At 40.1% G+C, this 25776-nt stretch overlaps 1 protein-coding gene across 2 annotated transcripts in view; it reads right to left on the bottom strand.

Annotated features, from left to right (window-relative positions):
* Positions 1–25776, bottom strand: part of EPB41L4B (erythrocyte membrane protein band 4.1 like 4B) — a 184578-nt gene that overhangs the window by 106784 nt on the left and 52018 nt on the right. For both annotated transcript variants that reach the window (XM_065830950.2, XM_065830951.2), the window contains exons 2-6: positions 22972–23076; positions 6934–6976; positions 4594–4672; positions 1200–1244; positions 346–398 (exon numbers count right to left, since the gene is read on the bottom strand). In XM_065830950.2, the coding sequence (XP_065687022.1) occupies positions 346–398; positions 1200–1244; positions 4594–4672; positions 6934–6976; positions 22972–23076 (325 nt within the window). The remainder of the gene's footprint in view (positions 1–345; positions 399–1199; positions 1245–4593; positions 4673–6933; positions 6977–22971; positions 23077–25776) is intronic.

The following is a 25776-nucleotide window of genomic DNA, read 5'->3' as shown; positions in this document are numbered from 1 at the left end:
GCTGAAGGGCAGCTTTTCAAGCTCAGAAGGTAACACTGTGCACACCCCACAGCTTCTCCCTCAGCGAGGAACTGTTTGGGTTCTTTCTTTCTTGGTCAGCCCCTGGTTTCCATGAAACCTTTGTCCATCTGAGCCTTTGACGGTCCTTCCCCTTGGCTAATGTAATTCAGAAGTTCTGAATGGAGAGAAGGTGGAAAAGTGTTCTCCCTAAAATTCTTCTTCTCAGGTAAACAAATGCCATTTATAAATGATCAGTGAGAAATCATTAGTACCAAAGAGTGAAAAGCAACTAGTCGGCAAGTTTTTTAATACGTTAGGACAAACAACTTTCAAAAGATTGCATACCTTGGAGACACAGAGCTGCCAGTTCAACAGCAGTTTCGTACGGACATTTCAGTCTTAAAACAAACAAACAAACAAACCACGCTATAAAAATCATGTCTTTTTTCTCAGTGAGTTCTGCTTGCAATAAAGTGAAAAAATATTATGATATACGAAATGGAAAAGTTAATTTCCACAAGCTAGTAATGATACAAAACATCTGCAATTATTTTTTACTTGCATATGCTTATTTCCTAATTCAGTACATTCTTATTAGCACTAAACACATGTGATACACTCCACCATAAAGCAAGCCTGAACTAATAGGGACAACATTAAATCTGCTAAGATGCCACTTTTGCACTAACACTTTACTTTAGAACAGGTACTTTTGAGGTTTTTGTAATTAAAAGAAAAATAGAGCAGGTGTGAATTTATTGGCCAGGGTGAGACTTTGAACATACAAAATATTTTTGCAGAGTTGACCTCTACAGAAAGTGTTGCACTTCATCATCTTTTTCTCCTCTAATTTACCTGCCACACTGAAAAATATGGCAGGCAAGCTCATGTTGCATTTTCAAGTCACAAAAATAAGGACAGTCCTTGTTCTCCTTATACATTTCCATCACCTGGTCAATCCATCAAAGGTCTTTACCCATTCTATTTGTCAATAATGCAGTCACGATGCACACAAAGCCATATATCTCTCTATTCTAAAGGAAAAAAATGCACGTGGAACTGTAAACCATGTTTGCAATCTACACAAATACCACACAGAATTAAAACAATTACATACTTTAAGTAAAATTTTAAATCACTAAGAGATTAACTATTCTAAATACTTTAAATTACAGCTGCAAGAGCAAAGAGGTACTTACTTCCCTGAAAGAATGTCTTGCCGGAGCTGTAATACAAACAGGTACCTGACAAATAAAAATTCAGAAAGTCAAAAGTATACATAATGTCATACATCTAGCCCCAATGGCTGCAAAAATATTCCAATTCATTTCACAACATTTTCATTAACTTGCTCTAACGAAAAGAAAAAGGGTCTTTGTGATCACTGAGATTCATCCTGCAACCTTTGAAGTTCCCATAGCTTTCACTAAAATCAAAAGAAGAGAATATTTTTCACCTACTGGCCTTGCTGTTTAGGGATGTGCTCTACTCTGAGCACATACCACAGCAACCTAAATGCTACTGGCACTTCAAAGTTCGTTTGAGCCGGGTCTTGCCCAATTAAAGCAGGAACTGAACTATAGGATCTAAATACAAAACACAGATAAAGGCATGAAGACTTCAGGGCTGCCTTCTCAAACAGAAATACAGAACATGGAAAAAGTTCAAACTGGGCGAAAGGTCAGGCTGAATTTTCACTTAAAATAGCAGAAAGGTTCTGAATAAGAGAAACCCAAATTCCATAGAACTCACACATTTATGTAGGAGGCCAAGTGGAATCTACAGCCTTCAAACTGCAGTAGTATTTTAAGCTCTTGCTAATCTCCAGCTTTAGGCATGCTTCATGTTTCACAGCCACTCAGATTTGGGGTTTGGGGCATGCAGAAGCGGCCCAGGCCACACAAGAGCTCGGTACAGGAACCGAGGGCACAGGCAGGCTCTGTGCTGCTCTGGGCACTGTGAGGCGAGACTTGCAATAATGAGAAAAAAAAGCACGAAGCACAAGTGAGAGTCAACCCAGTAAACGCAAACCTAAACTACTCCTATCCTTAAAATGGATGCTAGAAAGACAAAGTGTTTTGCACCACAGAGAACATGCTGTGAGCATGGTGAAAGACGCACAGTTGGGATCAGACAGGAAAACAAATGAAGATTAAAAAGACTTCTCATGATACACTAAAGCCGAATCAGATTTATCCACATTAGCTCTGTGTCACGTCTCTGATTCACATACTTGGCTAACAATCAAACCTGGGTATTTGCGTGCATATATTAAGTTAGACAAGTATATTTCCTGTTCTTATTGTTTTCTCCTGATGATTCACAATCCCATGAACTCTTTTAAATCTGTGAGAAAAATCTGGGCAGTGTTTCTCTCGGTGTCAGCCGGTCTGTGCAGCACTGCAGCTCTGCTTGGGTTGGTATGACTTACTCTTGCTCCTTTTCTGCATGCAGACTAAGCATCAGCAGCTCAACTGTTGATACGTCAAATCAGCAAAACACCTTTGAAAATTCTCCACAACACGCAGGTACAGACACATCCCTCTCTTGTTTTTCTAACTAAACTAACTAATCAGGTCCCACAACAGTGACAGAAAGTGTCTTCCAAAATGCACTGGATTTCAATGGTGTTTATAAACTGGAAAAAGACAGAGTGGGTAAAGGGTTTCAACACTTCCCCATTACTGTGCTAATTATGAGAATATGATGTTTACAGCTTCTCTTAAAACTGGAGTCTACTAGAAAACAGGTTTCCAGAAGGAAATTTGAACACCTCCATGGAACAGGCCAGTACACGGTTACTGTCAATGATAATTTTTCTTCCTCATTTTACGTCCTTTCCATTTCCACTTGGAATAAATCTGAGTATATAGCTGTTAATCTTCACTTTTTACTCAACATGCTACAGGGAAAATGTGATCCACTCAGCATAAAGATTCTTAAAAAACCCATCAATACTCAGAATTTCTTTCTCCAACAAAAAAGAAAAATGCAACTATGTCTTCACTGTAAAATCAATTTCCAGCTGATTTTAATTTTCCTTCCATAGTTTCACTATGGTTTTCTGTCAAGCTTATGATTTAAAAGAATTCTTCATAACACTGAAAATTAGCTGACTAAAGCATTTTTCTAATTAAGATAGCCTTCTGAAATGTCACCTTTCAGCTATAATTAGATCACTTTCAGAGGAAACGTTTTACTTGATCACAGCAATGATCACATAGCTCAGAAACATACATCTCACAGAGACTAGGATCATATGCTTCAGAGGATTAAGCAAGAAATCTTGTGGTAGACAGTAATGGAATAATTTGACCACAGGGGAAATGCAATACTTGTCAGACATGAACCCTGATAAATGAAGACTTACATCAATTTTCTGTATATGTATACTATTCCTACTAATTTAACTGCATTTTCTCATTAGAAATGCCCCCAAATCATTCAGCTTTTTGGACTCTCTGAGATCTAATAATCTATTACATAAGTGGCAGGGAGTTCTACATGTTAATTATAGGAATATGTACAGGAATATGCCCTTTTGTTGAATTAACAACGACTGCACTAAATTAGTATTAAAACTTCCACATTAGTTTCATATGATGGTGACAATTAGCTCTTTGATCTTATCTCAGGCAGTTAAAAAATATAAATGGTCAACACAGCGGATAGGAGACAGTAAACATATGCCTGCAGGCATAAGGTTGAGGTAAACATCACATGTACGTGAACTACAACAACGAATAATCTTTAAACACCTTAGGCTGATTGCCAAGCAAATGAGAAGACACAGAAAGTGCCCTACAGTGAGAAACAGAACAACAACAAAAACGATAAAATAACATTAAGACAGATGACTACTGTACAAAGAAGACACAAAGTTGGCAGATACAAAACTTATGTAAACCCTTTTCCTCCAGCTGCTCCTTTCCTAATTTTCAGAATATTCTCTAGATCAGACCAGGTGCTATGAACTCAACAAGGTAGAGTCCTCACAGCCCAGAAAATACTCCAACAGACTAAAACATGACCTCCAAGTATTCTAAGGTGGCTTTATACAATGTAGTCTTTACACCTTCTACACCACAGAGAATTCATGGGGAAATGGAAGAGATTCAGTCAACCGCCTGTTAACCATGAACTCCAGCTGTCTATTCCCACAATTCTGTGGCTTTTGTACCGTTTTTAAGTTATCCCCAAGTCTCAGAGCAAGGGGACAAAGCAGAGCACTGGCATTTTAGTAGGACTCGATGGAAAACCTTCTCAGACGTATGGCAGGCATCACTGGTGTAAAGAACAGATGTTTCCTGATTGCAGCTCTCCCCACCCAACACTGCCTTTCTTTGCTGACTTCAAAGTACCAGAACACAGCATCTCCTACAGACTAAAACACTTGGAGAGGCCCATGAGTGCTTTTTGGCAGCAAATAAAAAAGATGAAGTTTCTCTGACAGTAGGAAAACACCTAAGAAGTCAGAAAAAATGACCATTCTTACAAAGAAAACTCAAATCACCCAGTTATGGTACCACATGTACCTCAGATGTCTCATTCACCCCTCTGCCAGTCACCCAGTTAACCATGCACAGTTCCTACCTTGTAAACTCCTCATGAAGGTTGTTCGGTTCTGACGAATAGTACTTAATTCGAAAATGCAATGTGTACGGAGGTCCAACTGTATATGCAGAGATTTTAAATAGAGAAAAAAAAAGGTTTACAGTAGTTGTGGTTCTGTTAAGAACAACACCCACCACCCCACAAGTGAAGAAACCCAAAATGAAGTATGTTTTTCAAATCCTTCAAAGCAGCAAATATTTGATGTTTTTAATGTAAAAAATGCATGCAATAAAAAAACATAGATGATTACCATCCTTTACGATACTCTAAACATTAAATTATCCAAACAACAGTCCATTTGGCAAACACATTTTTGTTCAAAGAGGTGTGCCCTGTCACACACTGTGAATGACAGCAAGTCCCAGGTTCACTGCCTGTTTCTGGGGCCAGGGGGAGATGGAAGGGAGAGGGTGATGCTTCTTGTTACCAGGCAACTCCAAAAAAGAAAAAACCCACCCAAAAGATCAGCTCTCGATTGATACACATGAATGAGAAAAGGTAAGATAAATCAGGTGAAAAGTACTGGAGTAGACTCTGGAAGGTATCCATGAAGAATTGTTGTTGCAAGAATTGTTGTTTTCTAATGTCAGAAGGTGAACACTAGATCTGACTTTCTGTGTAACACAGATAATAAAATGTTACTCAGCTACCATGAGACTCTGACCGACGCATCCTTATCTGCCTAAGCCTCACCTTCCAGACCAGCAGCCTGCTGGTATATGAAGTGCTGGAATAAATGACACTTTTCCACACTTTTCTAAGGTCTTCGGTAAGATCACATCAACACAGTATATGTCTATTAATGATCCATTCTGCTAAATGATGTGCAACCAAAACTCTAATAATTAGAGCTTTGACACTGTCTCCAAGGAGAGCTCCTAGAAGACAGGCTGTGGTACCCTAGGCCAGCAGTTTGGCACCATAGGTAAGGTCTGCATCAGCGAGATGGCAACTCTTACCTGCCCACTGCTGGGGAAAAAAGAGCAGCGAGCAACATCCACCAGGGAAGAGGAACACTTCTCAAAGCACCTGCCCAAGGCAAAGTAAAGGCAAGTATCCTGTTGGGAGACAGACCTTTACAACACTCAAACTGCTTCCCTCTTCAGCATTTCTCAGGGCAGGGCTTGGCCAACTTCTTCTTCTCCCTGCTCACTGCAGGATGGGTGGACTAGATGACCTAGAAAGGTTCCTTCCAATCCAAACTATTCTATGGTTCTTTTCAAAACAGGTCCTCAACAGATTGAACACAGACAAAACAGTGCAACTAAACTGGTTGAAGGTGTTACAGAATTACTGGCTTTCCACATTTTAAGACAGATCAAGGAAAGGACAAAGCTATCCCAGAAAGTACACCTGCAAATCCCTTAGTCACTTGAGGTAAAGCAGTCTACAATGTGATGAAAAGGTAGGAGAAAGTCAACATCAAAACCTCACCCATAGCAGCTATCTTTACCATGTATTGTAGCAGACTGACACCCACACACCAAGGGGTGAAAGCAAACCATCCTGAAGGCCTTTGAAGAACAACTCCTGCACCAGTCACAAAATTTTTCTAGATATTTCGATACTTATGAGAAAGGCAAAGCACAACTGAAGTAATCAAGATCCATCTCTGTGAGGTCCTGCAAGAGGGTCAACAACTTCCTTGCAAAATGCTGTATATTAAGAAGTGAAATTATCAGCTGGCCTATGGCTGTTACCAACAGCAGTATATTAACAAAACATAGTGCTGATGCTGTACTGTACCCAAACCTTCAACCAGATTATTAGAGATCCAGGAATACCTTGCCCGCCTTAGCCAATTTCCATGAAAAACCCAACCCCTGAAAACTCCCTTTGATGAAACAGTAGGTATTTCTGTTAGTTTTATTTATGATAGTAAAAAAAATACACACACACACACACAAAACCAAGAGGGTAACCATTACAGAATGAAATATACTCCATTTATTCTTGGGAAAAAAAAAATAGAACAAACCCACAAAATCTGTTATGGGTAAGACAACATGACAGAAACTGCAATCTGTGTCCAGGCAACCTGATTTCTCAGATCAGACTGAAATCACCTGGCAACCTACTCTGCCTCACATAAACAGCACATGTTTAATGAGGGCTACTGAAGGCTGATCTATTACTTGTAAGTGCTCTTGCATTTAGACATAATATAGTCAGCCAATTAGTCATTAGATAAAAGCTATTTTTAAAGAACTATTTATTCCATTAAAGGCCATATTTAAACATTCACAATCACATTCAAGTAATCCATATTTAAACTCTTAAGGAAGTAACCAAATAAAGAGGCAGAGACATAGTACTTACTTTTTATTTGTTTCTTAATGAATTTTGAATGGTCCAGCCAGTGCTAAAAAAAGAAAATTCATGTTTAAAAGTGGTTCCATTTCAAGATTTTGTTGACACAATAAACTAATTACATTAAAGTTTAACAGATAAAAATCTCTTAAAAGGTAACACTGGAATTTATTTGCTAAACTTCTACACACTTGTGAAAGTGTTTATTTGCCCATTTACCAACTTAACATTTTTCAAGGGGGAAAGCTTGACTTTTAAATTCATCATTACTGCTAGGGGACTTCCACTGTTCCAGAGAGGAAACCTCAATTCCAAAGCCACAAACCAGTGGTGTGTAAGGAAAATACCCTTTCGTCACCAGGTTGAACTGTTGCCTAAGCGTTTCCGAGGACAGCAGGCCAAAACCCTGGCTTTCAGTCTCCTTTTATCTCCCCTGTTTGACGGAGACCCTCTAGATCACGGGTGTCAAGTTCATTTTCACCGGGGAGTAGTTACATTTATACAGTTCTAAAATTACATTCAGCCCCTTAGAGACAACTACGAGGCTGATGTGGCCCCTGGTGAAAATGAGTTTGACACTCCTGGTATAGATCCTGCACTGTCCTGCCTTCCATTGCTCCACAGTCAAGTTTTTTCAAGATCAGGATGAAGACTCCACTAAAAGCATTTGGGGAACACTGATGCACATCCCCCTCCCTTTTTTAAACTAATGGCAAAAAATCTTGAATTGATTAAACTACAATAACAAAAAAGTATACTTCCTAGTAAAGTTTATGCATTCTCTTGTCAGTGCAAGTTGCATCTACAGAGGAGCATCATGAAATCCTCAATGATATTAATTCATCTTAAATCTTTGACTGTCTTTCTGCAATATGCTACACAAGGCTGCAATCTGATTTGAAGGAACCCCGTGTAAATACTCCTGTTGCACAAGGTAATAAAACAGTATTTGGACGTTCTTGAAATACATGTTTTTCTATCTTGATGTATATATTTACTTTAAAATAATAAACTAAGTACTACAGAACAAAATCACAGAAGGAAAAATTTATTCCTTTCCTTACTAACACCACGCTACCACGGCTAAATAAATCTGAAAAATTACTTGTTGGATAGTAATGCTAGCATGGAATTACTAAGTATGTCCCAAGCCAAGGCAAAAAATTATCACAGGTATAGGAGAGCATAGATAAAAAAAGAAAGAGAAATGGAACAATTATCCTGAAGGTCCTTTTAGTTGCATGAACTTGCTAGACTCCCCTAGGTGAGGCTGCCAAGGAATCCATCCTTACAATCTGAGAAACCTCTACCAAAGTGGAAATAAAACATTACAACAGCTCATACAAATCTGTTCCTTACAGTTGCAAGTAATTTATTCTGTTTCTACTTTGCTTTCTTATGAAAAATTATACCAGAAACCGCAGCAGTTCACAGAGGATTTGTGAAATTTCAAATTTTTGATAAGTAAAAAATATCAACATTGAAACTGCGCTTTTTTTTTTTTACTGAAATTATACAAGTCTATTACTTCCACACCTCCAGGGCAGAGTGATCTTTTGTGCTTCAAATGCCCAGCTACAAAAATGTCTTTCTCCTCAATATTTATTTTGGCTAAAGATAAACCACTCAGAAAGACAAACATACTGATTCCATTAAAGGAAAAATGTAGCTTCATGTTAAATAAAACCAAACATGAATAACATCTATATTACAGGCAAAAATCCTCCAATAACTTTTAATCTGTAGCTTGTGTTAATACCATGCTCAGAAATAAATACCGCACAACCTGAACTACAGCAATTCTCACTGAAATAACAGCTGATATTTCAGACCTTGGCGCATGGTGTTCCATATGTATTAAAACATGAGTAACAGCAAGTTTCAAACTGATTATTTAGAAGTGTAAATACTTCAAAGAAGGTTTAGGATAAGTAAGGAGACTCTAGGAACTACTTGTGGAGACCATTAAATAAGACTATAGCCTAGACAGTAAACTCATTCATTCTCAGTATCCAAGCAGCCCGAGGTAGACTCCTCCAGGAGATAAAACACAGCAAGCATTAAACTCACCTCTCTTCATAAGCAAGAATGAGCCACCATTTTATCTCCATCCCACATTGCACATCATGGCTGTATGTGATGTGGCCAACACACAGATCACACAAAATAAAACTACAGGACTAGGACATGGACTGATAGTGTTACTGGCCTGGAGTTCCCATGCCTGTCAGTTTTCATTAAGATTTGTGAGCTAACATAAATTTAAAAGTCAGATATTTTGTGCTTCGTGCAACTTCTACGAAAATCAGGCTGAATTTCAACACTTTGCTTCAGATAATGTGGGAGAGCTTCTTCACACTGGAAATCATACCAGCTTTCCAAATGTCCCTCTGAGCCCAAAAAACTCTGCCATCCTCTTCCTCCTTTTCACTTAAATTGTCTGGCCAGTTGTTGTAAGCAGGTACACAATATCTGTGTCAAGAAAAGCTAGTCTTGTCTCGTGGGGCAATGAAGGTTGCAAGTGAGAACACTGAAGCCTTGAACACCTTGGCAGTGTAGGAAGTTATGTTGAACACCTTGATGGTGTAGAAAGTGACATCAAGAACACTTGTCAGGGAGCCAGAAGAAAGCCTGCAAAAATCGAGTTGAAGATTTCATAGCATTCTAGCTAAAGCCAAAAAAAGGTTTGGGCTTCGCTACATACTACTTGCTGACTCAAGAACACTAAAACGAAAGTAATGAATTCTGAAGTCTCACTAGGAAGCTGAATAAAGCCAGAGGGAACTTTTGCTCTCTCAGCACCTATGACTGCAGCTCTGCCTATCTTGCAGTCTGGTTAAACAACTGCATGTCATTCCAGGATCCAAACTCAAAGAAACTTAACTATGGATCTCACAGTATAGGATTGAGGCTGACCACAGTCATTTCAACTGTACAATGCTTCATTCCCCATATCCATTCTGGACTACAAAGTATCAGTGCAGAACAAGGAGGAAAAGGATTAATTGGTTTAGGACTGTGTTATGATAAGAAGACAGTGTCTAAGTTACTTTGCCCACAGTAAGGGGAAGAAAAAACCGAACGCGAAACCTGGTTGAACTGCCAATAATCAAGATTCTATTATTACTTTAGAAAACAATAGAATAGTTAATTTGGAAGGCACATACAACTATCACCTAGTCCAACTGCCTGACCACTTCAAGTTATCAAGGGCATTCTCCAAAAGCCTCAAATGCTGCCAGACTTAGGGCACCAAACACTTCTCTAGGAAGCCGGTTCCAGTGTTTTACCACCCTCTTGGTAAAGAAATGCTTCCTCATGTCGTCTAAACCTCCCCTGACACAGCTTTGAACCATTCCCATGTGTCCTGTCACTGGACACCACAGAGAAGAAATCAGCACCTCCCTCTCCGCTTTCCCTCCTCAGGAAGCTGCTGAGAACCATGGGGTCTCTCTAATTCCGTCAGGTAAACCGGAAGTTCAAATGCTGGATGAACTCCCATTTATTCCTGTTTAATCCCTGTATAATTTCTTTGTTCTGCCAAATGAACCCTGTTTCCTGTGGTACTAACTGACATAAAACAGTAGTCACTGGCTGGGATTCATGTGTTGAAAATGCACACCAGTCAATTACATGTGAAAAAAACCACCATTAAAAAAATTGCTAAAATACTGGAAGCACATATTTATCTCAACGTGCTCCCCTTTTGATCTAACTGAAGAAGAAAAAATAAATACCTCCACACTCCGTAAGTGGTAGCAACCAATATTTTTTCAAAATAGTCATGCAGCAAGGGAAAGATGTATTTGCATCAAGATATGGCAGGTAAACTATAGCTACTGGAGCAGTCTGTGTGAGGACCACAGTGACTGCCAACTGAAGACTGAAAGAAGCGGGTACCACAGGTTGACACAAGCCCACCACACACCTGAGCTTTGCAAATTCCACCACCTCTCCACTTGTTTCCTAAAAGAAGTAAAAATCCTTGTCTTGATTTATACAGCCCTCAAAGGTGACCTGAAAAGGAAAAAAATTGCATTTGACCGGTTTTGGTTGGCTTATTTTGCTAGTTTAAAACGCATGAAAAATGTCTTGAACAGACTGTTTTCCCTTATGCCTACTTATATATTTAACTATCAGTACGAGAAAATTCATTCTTACTGAAAGTTTTATTTTCTCTCTGAAAAATACTGCTTAAGTGCTTTCTTAAGCCTTACCTGGAGATACAGGAGGGAGAATCATGCTAAATGGTCAGGTCCAGAAAAGGTGTGCTAAACAAGAAATGACACCTTTAAAACCAAAACTCAATTATCCCTTCAACTGCCTTCTCACTGTCCCATTTCTTAGGCACCTGAATCCTACCAGGTTGTCTGCTGTAAGCCACATGGCCTTCTAAAGCAGAGAAGATAAAAACATATGTGACACATGGGAGGAAGGAATCACCAAAAACAAGTCCATAAAAACCCTATCCACCAAACCACAATTTGGGGACTTCTCTACACATATAAAGTTAAAAAGTAACAGAGGAGAAAAAGCCCTTTCCTCTTTCCTTCTGAAGGTCACCTTTTAAATATTATTATAGTAGTAACTGAAAACCAAATGAGAATTAGGGTCACGTAGAAATTCAGGGACTGCACAAGCATATACTTGGAAATGGTATAAGCTCCCAAGAGTTTACAGCTTAAAACTATGAGAAGATGGTTCTTTATATTCATATAAGTTTCTTTGATCAAACCTAGAGAGTTATGTTCTTCTTAAAAACACAGATGTAAAGAAAAACTGCTTTTAGATATATTGCTCAGACACAATTCCAGATTTAATGAACAGCAGGGCTGACAGTGGTTAGTATTTTCAATAGGAAGCAGGAAGATGGGACACAGTGCACCTCCACAGGGTTACTAATGACTCCAAACTGCAGAGAGAGAGCTAGGACACAGAAAGACATTTCCAAACAGCCTGGATAAATAATTTAAATAATGATTCTGTGAGATCTACATAGACAACTACAGTACTCCCAACCCACAGGCTGATCCCCAAGGGAAAGGAGAGTGCCTGCCTTCCACGGGGCTGCTGCGCTGGGGTGACAGGAGGAGATTGTCAGAGGGTTACCAAGGTCCTTGGGGCCTGGAGAGTGGGTGGTTTCAGTGTGAGTACAAGAAGCCTACCAAAGGGGTGATCGAAGACTGTGCTGGTTTTGGCTGGGATGGAGTTAATTTTCTTCACAGTAGTCAGTATGGAGATATATTTTGGATTTGTGCTGGAAACTGTTTGATAATACAGGGATGTGTTAGTTATTGCTGAGCAGGGCTTACACAGAGTTAAGGGCTTTTCTGCTTCTCATAGTACCCTAACCAGCAAATAAAGGCTGAGGGTGCACAAGAGGCTGGGAGGAGACAGACAGGACAGATGACACAATCTGACCAAAGGGATATTCCACACCATATGATGTCATGCTTCAGCCTATAAAGCTGAAGGAAGAAGGAAGGGGGGACATTTGGAATGATGGTGTTTGTCTTCCCAAGTAACTGTTATGTGTGATGGAGCCCAGCTGTCCTGGACATGGCTGAACATCTATCTACCCACCCATGGGAAGTGGCGAATGAATTCTTTGTTTTGCTTTGATTGTGTGAATGGCTTTTGCTCTACCTATTAAACTGTTCTTATCTCAACCCATAAGAAGTTTTCTCACTTTTACCCTTCCAATTCTCTCTCCATTCCATTGCAGGGGAGAGAGCGAGCAGCTCTGTGGGGTTTAGTTGCTGGCTGGGGCTAAACCACGACAATCCTTTTTGGCACCAAACATGGGGCTCAAGGGGTTCAAGATTGGAATGTGTTAGATCGAATTATAGCTGTTATTGCCATTTAGCTATTAACTCACAGGCTTCTGTACTTTCCACGGGGCTTGCTTGCCTCACTGTATATTAGATTCTGTGCTCATTAGTGACTGCTTTTTGCTTCCACTTGCTTGCTTTACTGCTTCACTGCTTATCATCTCCCTCTGCTGTGCCTGGGAGTATATAACATAACAGCAATGGTGATGCACCTGGGCTGGCAGATGGCCAGGGCATTGCTGCTGTTTCTGTGTTGCTGTACTGGAATGGCTAGAACTCCTATTTGAACCCTATTCAAAGGAACTATGACCTGTGGATGAGTCCATGAAGGAGCAGAACACCCCAAACCATCTGTGGCCATGGATGAGCCCACGCCAGAGCAGGTACATCTCCAAGTATCTGTGGCTGTGGTTACATCTATGCAGTAGCAGGTATACCTCTGAAGAGATTGTGACCCAAGGCTAAGTCCACTCTGGAGCAGGTACACTTCAAAGCACCTGTGGCTCTGGGTAAGTTCATGCTGGAGTACCTCAAAGTGTGTAGCCATGGATAAGTCCATGACAGAGTATGTACTGTGTTAGACCAGGTTTACTTCTGAAAAGACTGTGGCTGTGGTTAAGGCCACACCGGAGCAGGTATATCTCTGAAGGCATTGTGGCCCATGGGGAAGGCCACAATGGAAAAGGCACGCCTCAAAGCAACCGTGGCTGTGAACAAGTCTCTGCTGCAGCAGATATACCCCTGGAGAGACTGTGGCTCATAGACAGAGCTCCACTTGGAGCAGGTACACCCCTAAGGGACCGCCGTCTGTGGATAAGTCCAAGTTGGAGCGAGGCAAGGGAAGGAGTTCATTGCAATATTAAATCTTGTGGTCTGGTCCAAAGGGAACAGCACTGGAGACTGTGATGGAAATACCTTTAAGTTGTTGTAACTTGAGATTTGAGTTTCACGTTACAAGCAAGTACTATAGCAGTAACCACCTGAACCAATGGAGAACAAGCCTTACAAGAAGCAGTACAAGTGCAGCAGTGACCCAACTTGCCTGGAGTTGCTGGGCACCAAAGCCAGCTCAACATACCACCTCTCTTGTCGTGAGTGACCACCATAACAGACAGAGCCCAAAATCATGGACTAAATTAACTCAGTGGCCATCTTCTCGACATTTTACAAGGGTGACCCATAGATAAAGAGAGTGGTATATGTGTAATATATCAAAGGATAGGAAGAGCAATGGTGGTTGTTGAGGATGTATTAGATGGTGTGGGACCTGAGCATGATGAAAATGGTACGGAATAAGGGGTGGAGAACGTGCTGGTTTTGGCTGGGACGGAGTTAATTTTCTTCATAGTAGCTAGTATGAGGCTATGCTTTGGATTCGTGCTGGAAACTGCTGATAACATAGGGATGCACTAGCTATTGCTGAGCAGCTCTTACACAGAGTCAAGGCCTTTTCTGCTTCACAGGACCCCACCAGTGATTAGAGGCTGGGGATGCATGAAAGGCTGGGAGGATACACAGCCAGGACAGATGACCCCAAATGACAAAAGGGATATTCCATACCATATGATGTTATGCTCAGCACATAAAGCTGAGGGAAGAAGGAGGAAGCGGGAGGACATCTGGATTGATGGTGTCTTCCCAAGTAACCATTATTCATGATGGAGCCCAACTGTCCTGGAGATGGCTGAACACCTGCCTGCCCATAGGAAGCAGTGAATTAATTCCTTGTATTGCTTTGCTCATGTGTGTGGTTTTTGCTTTACCTATTAAACTGTTTCTATCTTGCCCTATGAGTTTTCTCACTTTCGCCCTTCTGATTCCCTCCCCCTTCCACCAAATGGGAGTGAATAAGCAGCTGTGTAGTGCTTGGTTGCCATCTTGGGTTAAGCCACCACAAAGATGAAGCCAGACCCTCCGTGGCAGCGTACAACCAACAGCAATATATCAAGCAAAGAAATTAAGAGAGACAGCTTTTGCTTTGGTGTGGTAGATTGACTGTGGCTGGCTGCCAGGTGTCCATCAAAGCCACCTTCCTCAACTGGACAGGGGGAGTAAATATGGCAACAGGCTCATGAGTTGAGATAAGGACAGTCAGATCACTCTGTAAGTACTCTCACAGGTAAAACAGACTCAACTCAGGGAAATTAATGTAACTTATTACCAATCAAATTGGAGTAGGATAATGCTCTTCAGTCTCACCTACTCGACTTGAAGAAAACAAAAAACAAGAAATGCACCTTCTGCTCAGATAGCCTTCACATCAATAGACCAAGCTGGGATTAATGAGGTAAGGAGTTTGCATTTGGGCTCAGAGGAGACCAGGTTTTCGTAACATACTGGCAGGATCTTTGTAATTACAAGAGTTTCAAGCTCTGTGGATTAATCTTGTTTTAGACCTTCCTTGGATATTGCTGGCACCATCTTGTTGAATGGAGCCCAGGGACAGTGGTACAGTGCCATGTCAGCACTTTCAAAGGTGTCAGGAGCAACCTGGCCGAAGTGTGAAGTTACACTGGTTTTCTAAGTTGTCTCTACTCTGAACACGGCACTGGACCAGCTGACCTCCAGCAGTCCCTTTCCACCAGCATTATTCTGTGTGCTACCAGTTCTCATATTACGTTCTCTCCTGCCTCGTGAAGAAAGGCAGCTCTCTCCCACAAGTTAAAAGCAGTTGGACAGTGAAAGCAATGCAGTCCAGTGGCAGATGGAGCTGTGATAAACAAGTTCTGGTTTGGGATCTTGTCAAGTACAAAGCCATAAAAGCTAACTCCAGAGGCTTGAGGGCAGCCTTATCTGGGACTTCCAACCTCGTATTCTGTGGCACTCATGAAAGTCTTGCCTGTACCAGCCTGAGTCTGTCTGCAAAGAGCCATCTCAGAAGCATCCTGACACATGATGCGGTTTATCTGAAGTCTAGTTAGACTATACAGGAATAATGGAGAGCTACATGGACACCCTTCAAGACCATTATCTTAATCCATATACATGTGATAACCTACTTCAGCCCAATGAATATTTTGCTTTGCAGAACTGAGGTGACAGCAGCAGAATTTATAATTGAAATTGAACACAGACAATCACTAACATACAAAACAAGAGTACATGCAATGTCACTCCATTTCTCTTCTTGGCAGTGAAACTTCATATCCCGGAGAGAGGGGTGCAATAAAAAAACCCATAACCCACAAAATTATGTAAAAATACCTTGTCTTGTGTAGCATTATATTTATTATACAGATAATTAAAGCTGATACCACTCCAGATCAAATCTAGCAATAAAAACCAAGTGTCCTGGTTTTGTTAAAAACAAGACAGTTTCTCTTTTAGTGAATTTTTCTTTCAGCTAAGTCCTTTTCTGAAGTTAGATACATGTTTTGGTAGACACAGCAATGGTATGCAAGGTCTCTGATAAGGATGCACGTCCTGTAAGCAAGGAGGAGCAAATTGAACAGGTGACTAAAACTGACCAACTAAGTATTCCATCCCATCCACGTCATAACACCATATAAAAGTGGGTGATCACAAGAGTCTCGCTCTCTCTTCGACTATGGCCAGCATGTGGGGAGGAACTCTGCCTGCCATCCCTGTGATCTGAGGCCCAGTCACACACCCTGCATCCTTGAATCCAGTTCTGGTTTACTGCAGAGTCCAACCCAGGACTTCTGGGTCCCTGCCCTGCAGTTGCTGGAGCAGTGCTGAGCTTTGCTGGGGAACTCAAGATCGATTTTGTATATTTTGTATTATTTTCTCTATTTTATTAGTAGCATCAGTAAAACATTTTAAACTTTTTTCCTACTTGCAAGTCTGCCTCTCTTTTCCTCCTATCACCTCTCCTTAGTGGGGAAGAGGGGGGGCAGGCCTGGCAGGGAAATGGAGTTAACAAAGCATCTGCCATGGTTTATTATCACCCTGCAATCAAACAGTGACAGCAAGTTACCTTTAGTTTTGAAACTTTTGTCCAAACACTCAGAAAATAATCTGAATGGATTTGTAACAAACAGGTGACAAATCCAACTAAATCTGTGGAAGAAAACTAAGGAAATAACTCCAGCTTACGTTCCGGCCATGCACAAAGACAAAAGAAAACAGCAGAAACTGTTTGTTGTCCTTGATAGATTGGAGACTTCTCTACACTTAAAAGAGAGGTGGAGAAGCATTGCTGATAAACAGTACTACAGCCACCTGCCCTGTACAGCTGCTTCTCAAGTCTGTGCCAGGGAAATTGTCTTCAGCCACCTTGGAAACAGTAACTACTACTGGAAGATGCACTGGGAATTCCTAGTGTTTTGGAGTCTCTCACCAAGTGTTCAGAGATTACAATATAGCCTTGGACAGCCACAGCTGGAAGTAGTCATTCATCAGGTGTTGTACATCGCTGTGGAGTCAGTCACGTTGCCTTTGTCCAGTTCATACCACTGTCACTACCAGTAACTGAAGCACTGAGTACTTCAGGATATTGTTGCCTGCACAGCTCTTGGGACCTACCAACTGCAACTGGTATTTGTTGCTTTGGGCTAGAATCCACAAACACACATCCTGCAATGACTGCAGTCCCAAAGAGGTCACCATCCAGAGGAATGAGAGAGATTCAGGGAGTGGAAACAGAGTCACAGATGAATTGTACACTTTATTCCTAGGGAAATGGGATGTTTCTACCAGAAGCAGAAAAGGAAACCTTTTGTATTATCAAAGTATTTACCAGGCTCCCTTACTCCCAACATTTAGTGTATTGAACAATAAGCCTTATCCCTATTTTGTTTTGCCTAATGAGCACTTGTTGTTACAGTATTAAGCAGTATATAAGTAAAATACTCCTAGATATCACACTATAAGGCTAATTAACTGGTTTAACTTGATCATTTTTCCACATCCCTCACACCCTTAAGAAGTCACAGCAGTAATATCAAAAGCAAACAGTTGAAGAAAAACTCGTTTTGAATAACAATGAGTCCTTAAAAAGAAAATTCAGATGCAGCAGAAGTAGTCATGAAGCATTAAGTCCATTCCAAGGCCCTGACCTGACACCTGTGGAAACATCAAGGAGTCTAATTCATGATGCGTAGAGAAAACAAAGGCATTCCGGTATTATTCCTTGTAGTCCAACTTGCTTAACGCCCCACCCTCACACTGCATTGTTGAAAACTTATGTCATGAAGCACACATGATACTGACCCTCCCAGAAATACCTGGTCACAAAGCTACCACCTCCCATATAAGTGAGGATCTCAGTGTTTGGATCCTGGTCCTGACCCACTGCTGCTGGTTAAGCCCAGTCTGGACAACACAGTCCTTGCCCCTTTTATTCCCTTTCTATCTTTGTTCTTGGAACACTGCTTTCACAAAAGCCTATTTTAGTTTCTACACACCCTTCTCCATCTCCATCCTCCACTGTCTTCTTACCTCTCACAGTAAATGGATCAAAATCCAATTTAGGAACTGGTCAATATTAAGAAATTCAGATGAAAAGGCAGCTTGCAAGGATGACAGCTCACTGCAGTTCAGTCCTGACTCTCTTCACCCCAGGGAACTCCGGCCCCCACTGTAGCTATGGGCATGGGCTGTCCTTGCACAAAGGTCTTGCTGTACACATGCCATGAATCCAGTGCTTCCTAATGTGTCACATACATTGGGTGCACACACACACCCCCTCAAAATGGCTCAACTGGCTGCAGAGTGCAATATATCTACCCATCTGGGAAAGGCTGTTCCATACTGACCTTCTTCAAGCCAAGGCATTTTTGTGACATTAGAGATCAGACATAAAGGACTTAAAAGACCTAGAGCAGAGGTGTTGAACTCATTTTCACTGGGGGTCACATCAGCCTTGCAGTTGCCTTCGAAGGGCTGAGTGTAATTTTAGGACTGTATAGATGTAACTACTCCTACATGTAACTACTTCTAAAATTATACTCGGCCCTTTGAAGGCAACTGCGAGGTTGATGTGGCCCCCAGTGAAAATGAGTTTGACACCCCCACCTTAGAGGATCACTGAATAAGATGTATGCATTCCCAACTAAAGTTTCACACTTCCAACTTCAAGGATTACAACCGCTCATTTGCAAAAAAAAAAAAAAAAATTAAGATTTATCTTAAATCCTCCCACTCAATTACTCTATACTTGTGATCAAAAACATAATAATGAGAGAAACAGAAGCAAATTCCAAGCCAATCAACATGGGTAATCCCTCCATTCTGAATTCCCATGAAACAGGGGCAGCTGGGAGGGTATCCATGTTTTTCTACTACAGGACAGACAACTAGAAGCAAGAATGCAACTGTAGAAATAGACAGACCTATAATATATCCTGAGAGAATCCTATAATATATGGCAGCTCAAAAGGAACTGTAAAATACATAAGCCCTTTTTCTTATGATGATCTGGAATAAGAGACAAAGAAAGGACAAGCCTGGACAGAAGATGAATAAACATTAGCTACCTGCAAGTTAAAGTAAATGTCAAGTACCCAAACCAGCCATAGAATATGTTGCACACAACCAGTTTCTGCAAAGATCAATAAAATACTTCCTCATGGCAACTCAACTTCAATAGTAAGGTCTCACAACATTTCATTATTGATACTTCCAAACTCGACTAAGCCTTTCAAGGCTTCCCGCTTTGCTAGAACACACACACCATAGTAACAGTAATTAAAAACCCAGTAAGCTTTACATTCCTCAACCGTTGCAGAGACTTCCTACATAAGAGTGACAGTCTCCCAGCAGCCCAAGCACCACTTCCCTGTTGAAGTCCTATAACAATTAGCTGAGGAAGAAATTCTTTCTTTGATTCTCATTTCCTTCCTTAACTCCTTCTTTCCCTCTCTTTCTCTTTTCCTGCCCTTCCACAGAGGAGGAACAGAAAAGCAGAGCACAGTTTTTATTACAAAACAATGGAAATATTTGAAGGGCCTTAGAATGTTCCCAGACTCACTAGAGCTGTCCTAGAGCAGTGGTCTCCAACCTTTCTCAATAAAGCAAAAAGTAAATAAGTTTTTGGGCACACGTTTCCAATATATGCATATTTATTTATAAATTACATGCATGGCCCACTGTACTACTACGCTATGCACATTATAAAACACACCGCAAAACAGAAATTTTAAAAAGGATGAGAACGATGACCCATCACTAGAACAGCTGCAGAGCACTAATTCTCAGGAGTTTTTATACTGAATTGGTAGAAAAAAAGAGTTGGACCAAAGCTACTATAATGCAACCACACTAAAATGCAGTTCTATTCCTCACTATAACCTGTAAATTGTGATCAGTCAAGATGCTGAACATCAGCAGCCAATGTATCTGTACCATTTTTTAAACCTGACTTATGAACAAAAGTTTTCCACTAAGTCAAGTTCTTCCACACTCTAACAATACTTACAACAAAACAATACTTAACAACCCCTCTCCCCCAAATATTGCTGCTTATGGAGTTAAGAGCAGATAACTTAAAGTACATCAGTACCCAAAACTTTGCTTTCGAATAAACTACTAGTCAATTGTCTACATCCTTCTATTCACTGATATCTTCAAAGAGCACAAGATAAAAACTGATGCAGAGTTCACCAAATCGACTTCACAGTATTTACTGTCTTACTGCTGACATCCTGCCTTTCACAACATTAAAGTTGTTTGCAAAATTATTTTTGGGAGCATACTAAAAATAAGCTGTTCAAACAAAGGGGTTTTTTTGTATGTGTTTGTGTGTGGGGTTGTTTTGTTTGTTTGTTGGTTCTGTGGGCTTTTTTTTTTCCTCCTAACAAAGCAGATAAGGTCTAACCATAATTTTCTTTTCTAAATCACAGCTATCAACACTGCTTGTCCTGACTCATTGGCAAAAAGCTGCTGGTCTTGGAGCACACAGAAGCAATCTCTACTATTCAAAGACTATTCTGTGCTCTCTTATTAAAATGGTGGCTTAAAGATGTTTGGCCCTTAACAATACATAATAAAGACAAAGGCTTAGACCCTCAAGGAGTTCACACAACTTTCATCTCCCAGCTCTGCAATTGTCACTGTGTGGCTGGGCTGGCACTAAGCAGAAGCATATGTAGGCTATGCATTAATTGATATGCAAATTAAATCAGTGGGTCACAAGTTCAAAACAGACCAAGGAAAGCTGCTAAAGCATGGAACCATTTTACACAGGGTGCTGGCGAAGATAAAAGTTGGTGCCTTGACACTCTCTAAGCTCTACTCTCAGCCCAGCTTGAGCCAGACAAAAACCCATCCAGATGAGAGTTTTCAGTCTTGAACTCCAGGGAAGGTGAAGAACTATGCCCTCAACACTCCTGTTAATCCAGGAAACCATAACCCTACTACCCAAGCACTGCAAGCAGTGTTGACTTTTTTACGCCCTGCAGAGCTGTTCATAGCTCTTATCCCTCTTCTAACTGTAGATGCCATGATTTGCTTTCCCTCTTCCCCCTCAATACAGAGTAAAGAAATAGCACATTTTGCCCTGAACACCAGGGACAGAGCTATTATCTACAGAAAATGTACTTGGCTCATGTCTCTACTTCATCTTCCTTACCATTCAAGAGAGTCCTCCAATTATACAATCATAGAATGTCGTGAGTTGGAAGGGGCCCACAAGGATCTCAAATATAGTTTTGCAAATACACAAGAAAATGAGTGTTCTCTGCTTGCTCAGTCAGGTCTTCTGCTTCTGTTCTGCCCTGTATCTTCCTAGGAAATGCTGTTTCACTCTCTCTTTCTGCTTCCCTTCTTTCAAAACATTACAGACCTCCTTGCTAGGTAACTATTCCTAGCTATCAAGTTCCCAATTAGGTGATTTGATAATCAGTGACAATATAATCTCTCTTTTTCCTACTATGAGCAGTCTCTGCTCTACTAGCTGTGTCCTTATTACCAGATCCATCATAAAAGGACACACAATTTATGTAATATAAATTTTATGAGGAACACACACTAAACTTCCTAAAACCTCCAAACCCATTATGAACATACCTCATTCAAACAATTTCCCAGTAATAATCACATACTCTTAAATTAACTGGAACAGTAGGATAACCTTCAAACGGATAATACCAGTTTTGTCCTCCCCAAAAGCATAGATTCTCTTTCTCAGCATCAAGTCATTACAATATTTGGACAGGTTTCCTGCTTGTTTGAATTCATGGGTAAAATACAGATCACAGTGCAGCTGATAAAACACCAATCTGACCTAATCACATTGACCCATGCTGCTAGACAATAAAGCTGAGAATTCTGAGATGATAGTGAGAACCTACTTTTCACAAGATGTCAATATTATGGCTACATTTTCCCATTTTTTTATTAATAGCACAGAATACATGACTTCTGTTGCTTTATGGAAATAACACAAACCGACCAGATAATCTAAAAGCAAACACTTGAATGGTATTCCAAGTCTGTACATTCTCTACCTACAACCCAAGCTGCTGTCATACTGATACCTCAACATGCAAGGCGAACAAAGGAAATTATTAAATACACAGCAATACACTTATACACTTTAACCACAAAGTTGCAGTCTTTTAAGCCTGTGTTACTAAAATATCTATCAACCTGCATCTGTGTTGGGTTTTTTAGTATGCTTGTTTGTTTTTCTCAGCTGTAAATTGTGGGAGTCACTGGATAGAGAATGAAAACCCTTCTCTGTTGCAGCATAATCCGTTCATGGAACTTCAAAGATAGGAGTTACAAGAAAACCCTACTTGTAAGAGATTTAGCCCATTTTTAATACCATGAGCTTATTAAACACAAAGCACATTTTTCTTTACCCCCAACTGTTGTTTTTTCACTTATGTGTGATCAAGTCATGTGCACATCATACAAAACGACACAACTCGTTTAAAGGACCTGGCTTTATGTGCAGGAACTAAACATGGTATCAATTATTTCAGCAGTATATCCCCTAATACCCTGTTTCCCTGAAAATAAGACCTACCCCAGTACCATGATCTTTCAGGATTTTTGAGGATGCTTGAAATATAAGCTCTACTCCAAAAATAAGCCCTAGTTACAGTTCATGAAAAAGACAATTTAAATAGTGTCCAGGCAGCTAGACATACAAAAAGGAAGCATCCTTTGGAGCAAAATTTGTATGAGACCCTGTCCTATTTTTGGGGAAATAGGGTGCCTACATCTCTCCATGAAACTGCACCAGTAATACATCTATAACAGGCAACACAAACTACTGCAGAACATAAAAATAAACTGAAGTTATACTTACTGTAACCTGGGAAGCATCCATGAATTGTAGGCCGAAGTAATCAGTTTCCACAAGGTCCAAATGATAGACAATTTGGTCAAACAACTCCTGTCCCTTTGCATTTTTCTGTAACAGAAAAGAAAGTGTTTTTTTTTTTTTTTTTTGTGGGTGGGTGTGGGTTGGTTTGTTCGGGTGAGTTTCTTTATAAGTTCAAATGGTAGACAGAAGATGGATAATGGGAAAAATATCTACATAGTAATTCTATTTATTCTAAATAATTGTATTGGCTTTTCTTTTTGTTTTCTTCAAGAAAGATACAGTGAAACGTTGTTCTTGCCTGCAGCTATTCCAACAGCATCAGACTTCATCCTCAAAGAAAAACTTTCAAAGTTCACTGTAATTCAAAATGTAGGAGAGAAAGGAAAGGCTTATGTCCTTAAGTGTCCTAAGTCACAGAGCCAACTTTTTGAACCCCAGGAAGCCAAATTCTCCAGTAAAAGCTTGCTTGAAATGCTGCCTGAAATCTGCAGGCTGTTATCACGGATCAACTGCAGTCATGCAGTGCCATACTACCATTCAAGCTGCAAAATAAATTCTGGACGGCTTGAACACTTGAAGAGCACTGTGAGGAAAATGGATGTGATTTGATAGGAATCCTTCAATAACGTTGCTAATTGCAATCATATTTACAACCTTTGAATGGTGAAGCAAAAAAAAGGCAAAAAAAAAACCCCAAACAATTCCTACTTGGCATGCCACATGAAACACATAGGCATGGAAACAAAACTAATCCAAATCATGGGCTACAGATACTAGTAGAAAAGTTAGCTGATCTTAAAGCTACGCTGCATTTGCCTGTGCATCCATTTGGAGGTTAAGCCAAGAATTTAGATACCCAATACTTCAGTTTCAAACACTAGAAGCAGCAAAGCTTGGAGGTTACATATGGGTAGGAGGAAGAGGGAATAATAAACCAATTTTTCACGCAAACCGTGTTATGTTACTTGGGGAAGGAAGTTTTCAAGTTCCTGAGGAAAAAAAAAAAATGCCTTGCCTACACACGAGATGATGATATATCCTCAGTAAGAGACTGAAATTACAAGTGTATTTTATACAGGGAAGTACAGATCTGGAACTACCTTTGTGCCTGCTGTCCCGCATCCATCCTTGAGGATTTTTTTTTTAAGTTCTAACATATTAAACATTGCCGCTTCGTCCCGAATTGTAGCAAAATTCAATTATTTCAGGTGAAGAAGAGCTAAATTGCATTCAGTTCCTTTGGTTTGTCTGTCCACATAAAAGAGGCATCAATTTTAACAGCCAGAAATCCAATGTGTCTAAAATCTGTCTTCTCCAACAAGAGACAAGATGAAGAGTTCCATCTCTGCTTTTCCAGATCAAGCAAGCTTAGGTGTAGGTAGCAAGTTTTCTTTAAGTTGAGTTTTGTTGGTGTGTTTTTTGTGGGGTTTTGTTTGTTTTACTAACAAAGCAGCAGAAGCACAGAAATGGAATCTTATCAAATTTCAAGAACAGAATGAAGAGCTCCAATAAAACAAACTGCACAAAAACTTGAGCATGAAATTATCATCATAAGATACTGCTTTATTATTTTGCAGGGGGGAAGACAAGAGGTGAATAACAGACTTTCTTAATCAAATTTAAACATGCTATTGAAAGAAGATGAGAATACAGCAGCTTCTTAAAGCAGTACATTGCTAAGAAGCCATCATCTTTAGATGTACAATAAGTGCTATAAACCAAACAACATTAGCCAAAAAGTATCCAGAACATATTTTCTCATAAGTAGTAAATTCAGCGCTTTTTAAAAGAAGCCACACCAAAGCACAACAGAAGCTAAACTGATCCTGCTCAAATGAGGGAGGAGAAAACACTCCAAAGCAATAAAAAAGAAACAGCAAGATATTGGGAATTCATAAAACTAGAAGAAAAGAGGGAGATTTGATGCCCTATGATCACTCTATTCCTGGTTGCTTGTGTGTTTATCTTTGACTGCCACACACCCAATAGAAACTAGAGAGCACACTCCACCTTCTGTACCCAAATAGTAGTTAATGTTCAACATGAGTGTTACACAGAGAACAGCTCTGCACTGCACGGCCAGACCATAAAACGCAGTATTACATACACAATTTACAGGAGATTATAACATTTAACTTGTCACTAAGTGAGCTTTCCCAGCAATTCACACCATTTAGATTATAAAGCTGTTGCAGCCAACAAATCGCTCACAAAAAAAATGTTCTTTGAGATGTTACACTAAAGGGGGAGATAAAGGTGACCAACCCTTTTCCTCTTTTAACAGAAAAAGACAAGCTGCTCTCCTTCATTCTGTCTCTTTACTGTCTGATAATCTAGGGAATTAGATTGCGGACTGCTAAATTGGTACTTGTGCATCAAATGAAATGGGTGGCATAGGCAAAATATAAGGGTTTTTCTTCTGGAATTATATATGCCCACATGCATAAAAGTGGTCTCTAACTGAAAATACGTTCGTATTATGAGAAACTTCCGCTTTTCATGGTCTTTTCTTCCTCCCCTCCTTCTCGGTAACACAGAAGGTAAGAAAAAAAAATGCTTCTTCGGTCACAACCTGGTACCACAGAAAGAATATGAAACTGATTTCATACAAGAAAAAAAAAAAATCAAAATATATCCAATCAGTTGGAATTTAACTAATCACACTGTCTCTACAGACCCTCAACTTGTGCATATTTTTGGAAAACACATTTAAAAAAAAAAAAAAACAACCTTAAACTAGGAATATTTTACAGTCCCATCTTGCTAGACAGATGGTTCAGAACTGTC

This window comes from Patagioenas fasciata, chromosome 2, assembly GCF_037038585.1.
Source record: "Patagioenas fasciata isolate bPatFas1 chromosome 2, bPatFas1.hap1, whole genome shotgun sequence".
Lineage (NCBI taxonomy): Eukaryota > Metazoa > Chordata > Aves > Columbiformes > Columbidae > Patagioenas > Patagioenas fasciata.
Note: the sequence above shows the minus strand (reverse complement) of the source record. Positions and strands in the feature narration are given on the sequence as shown.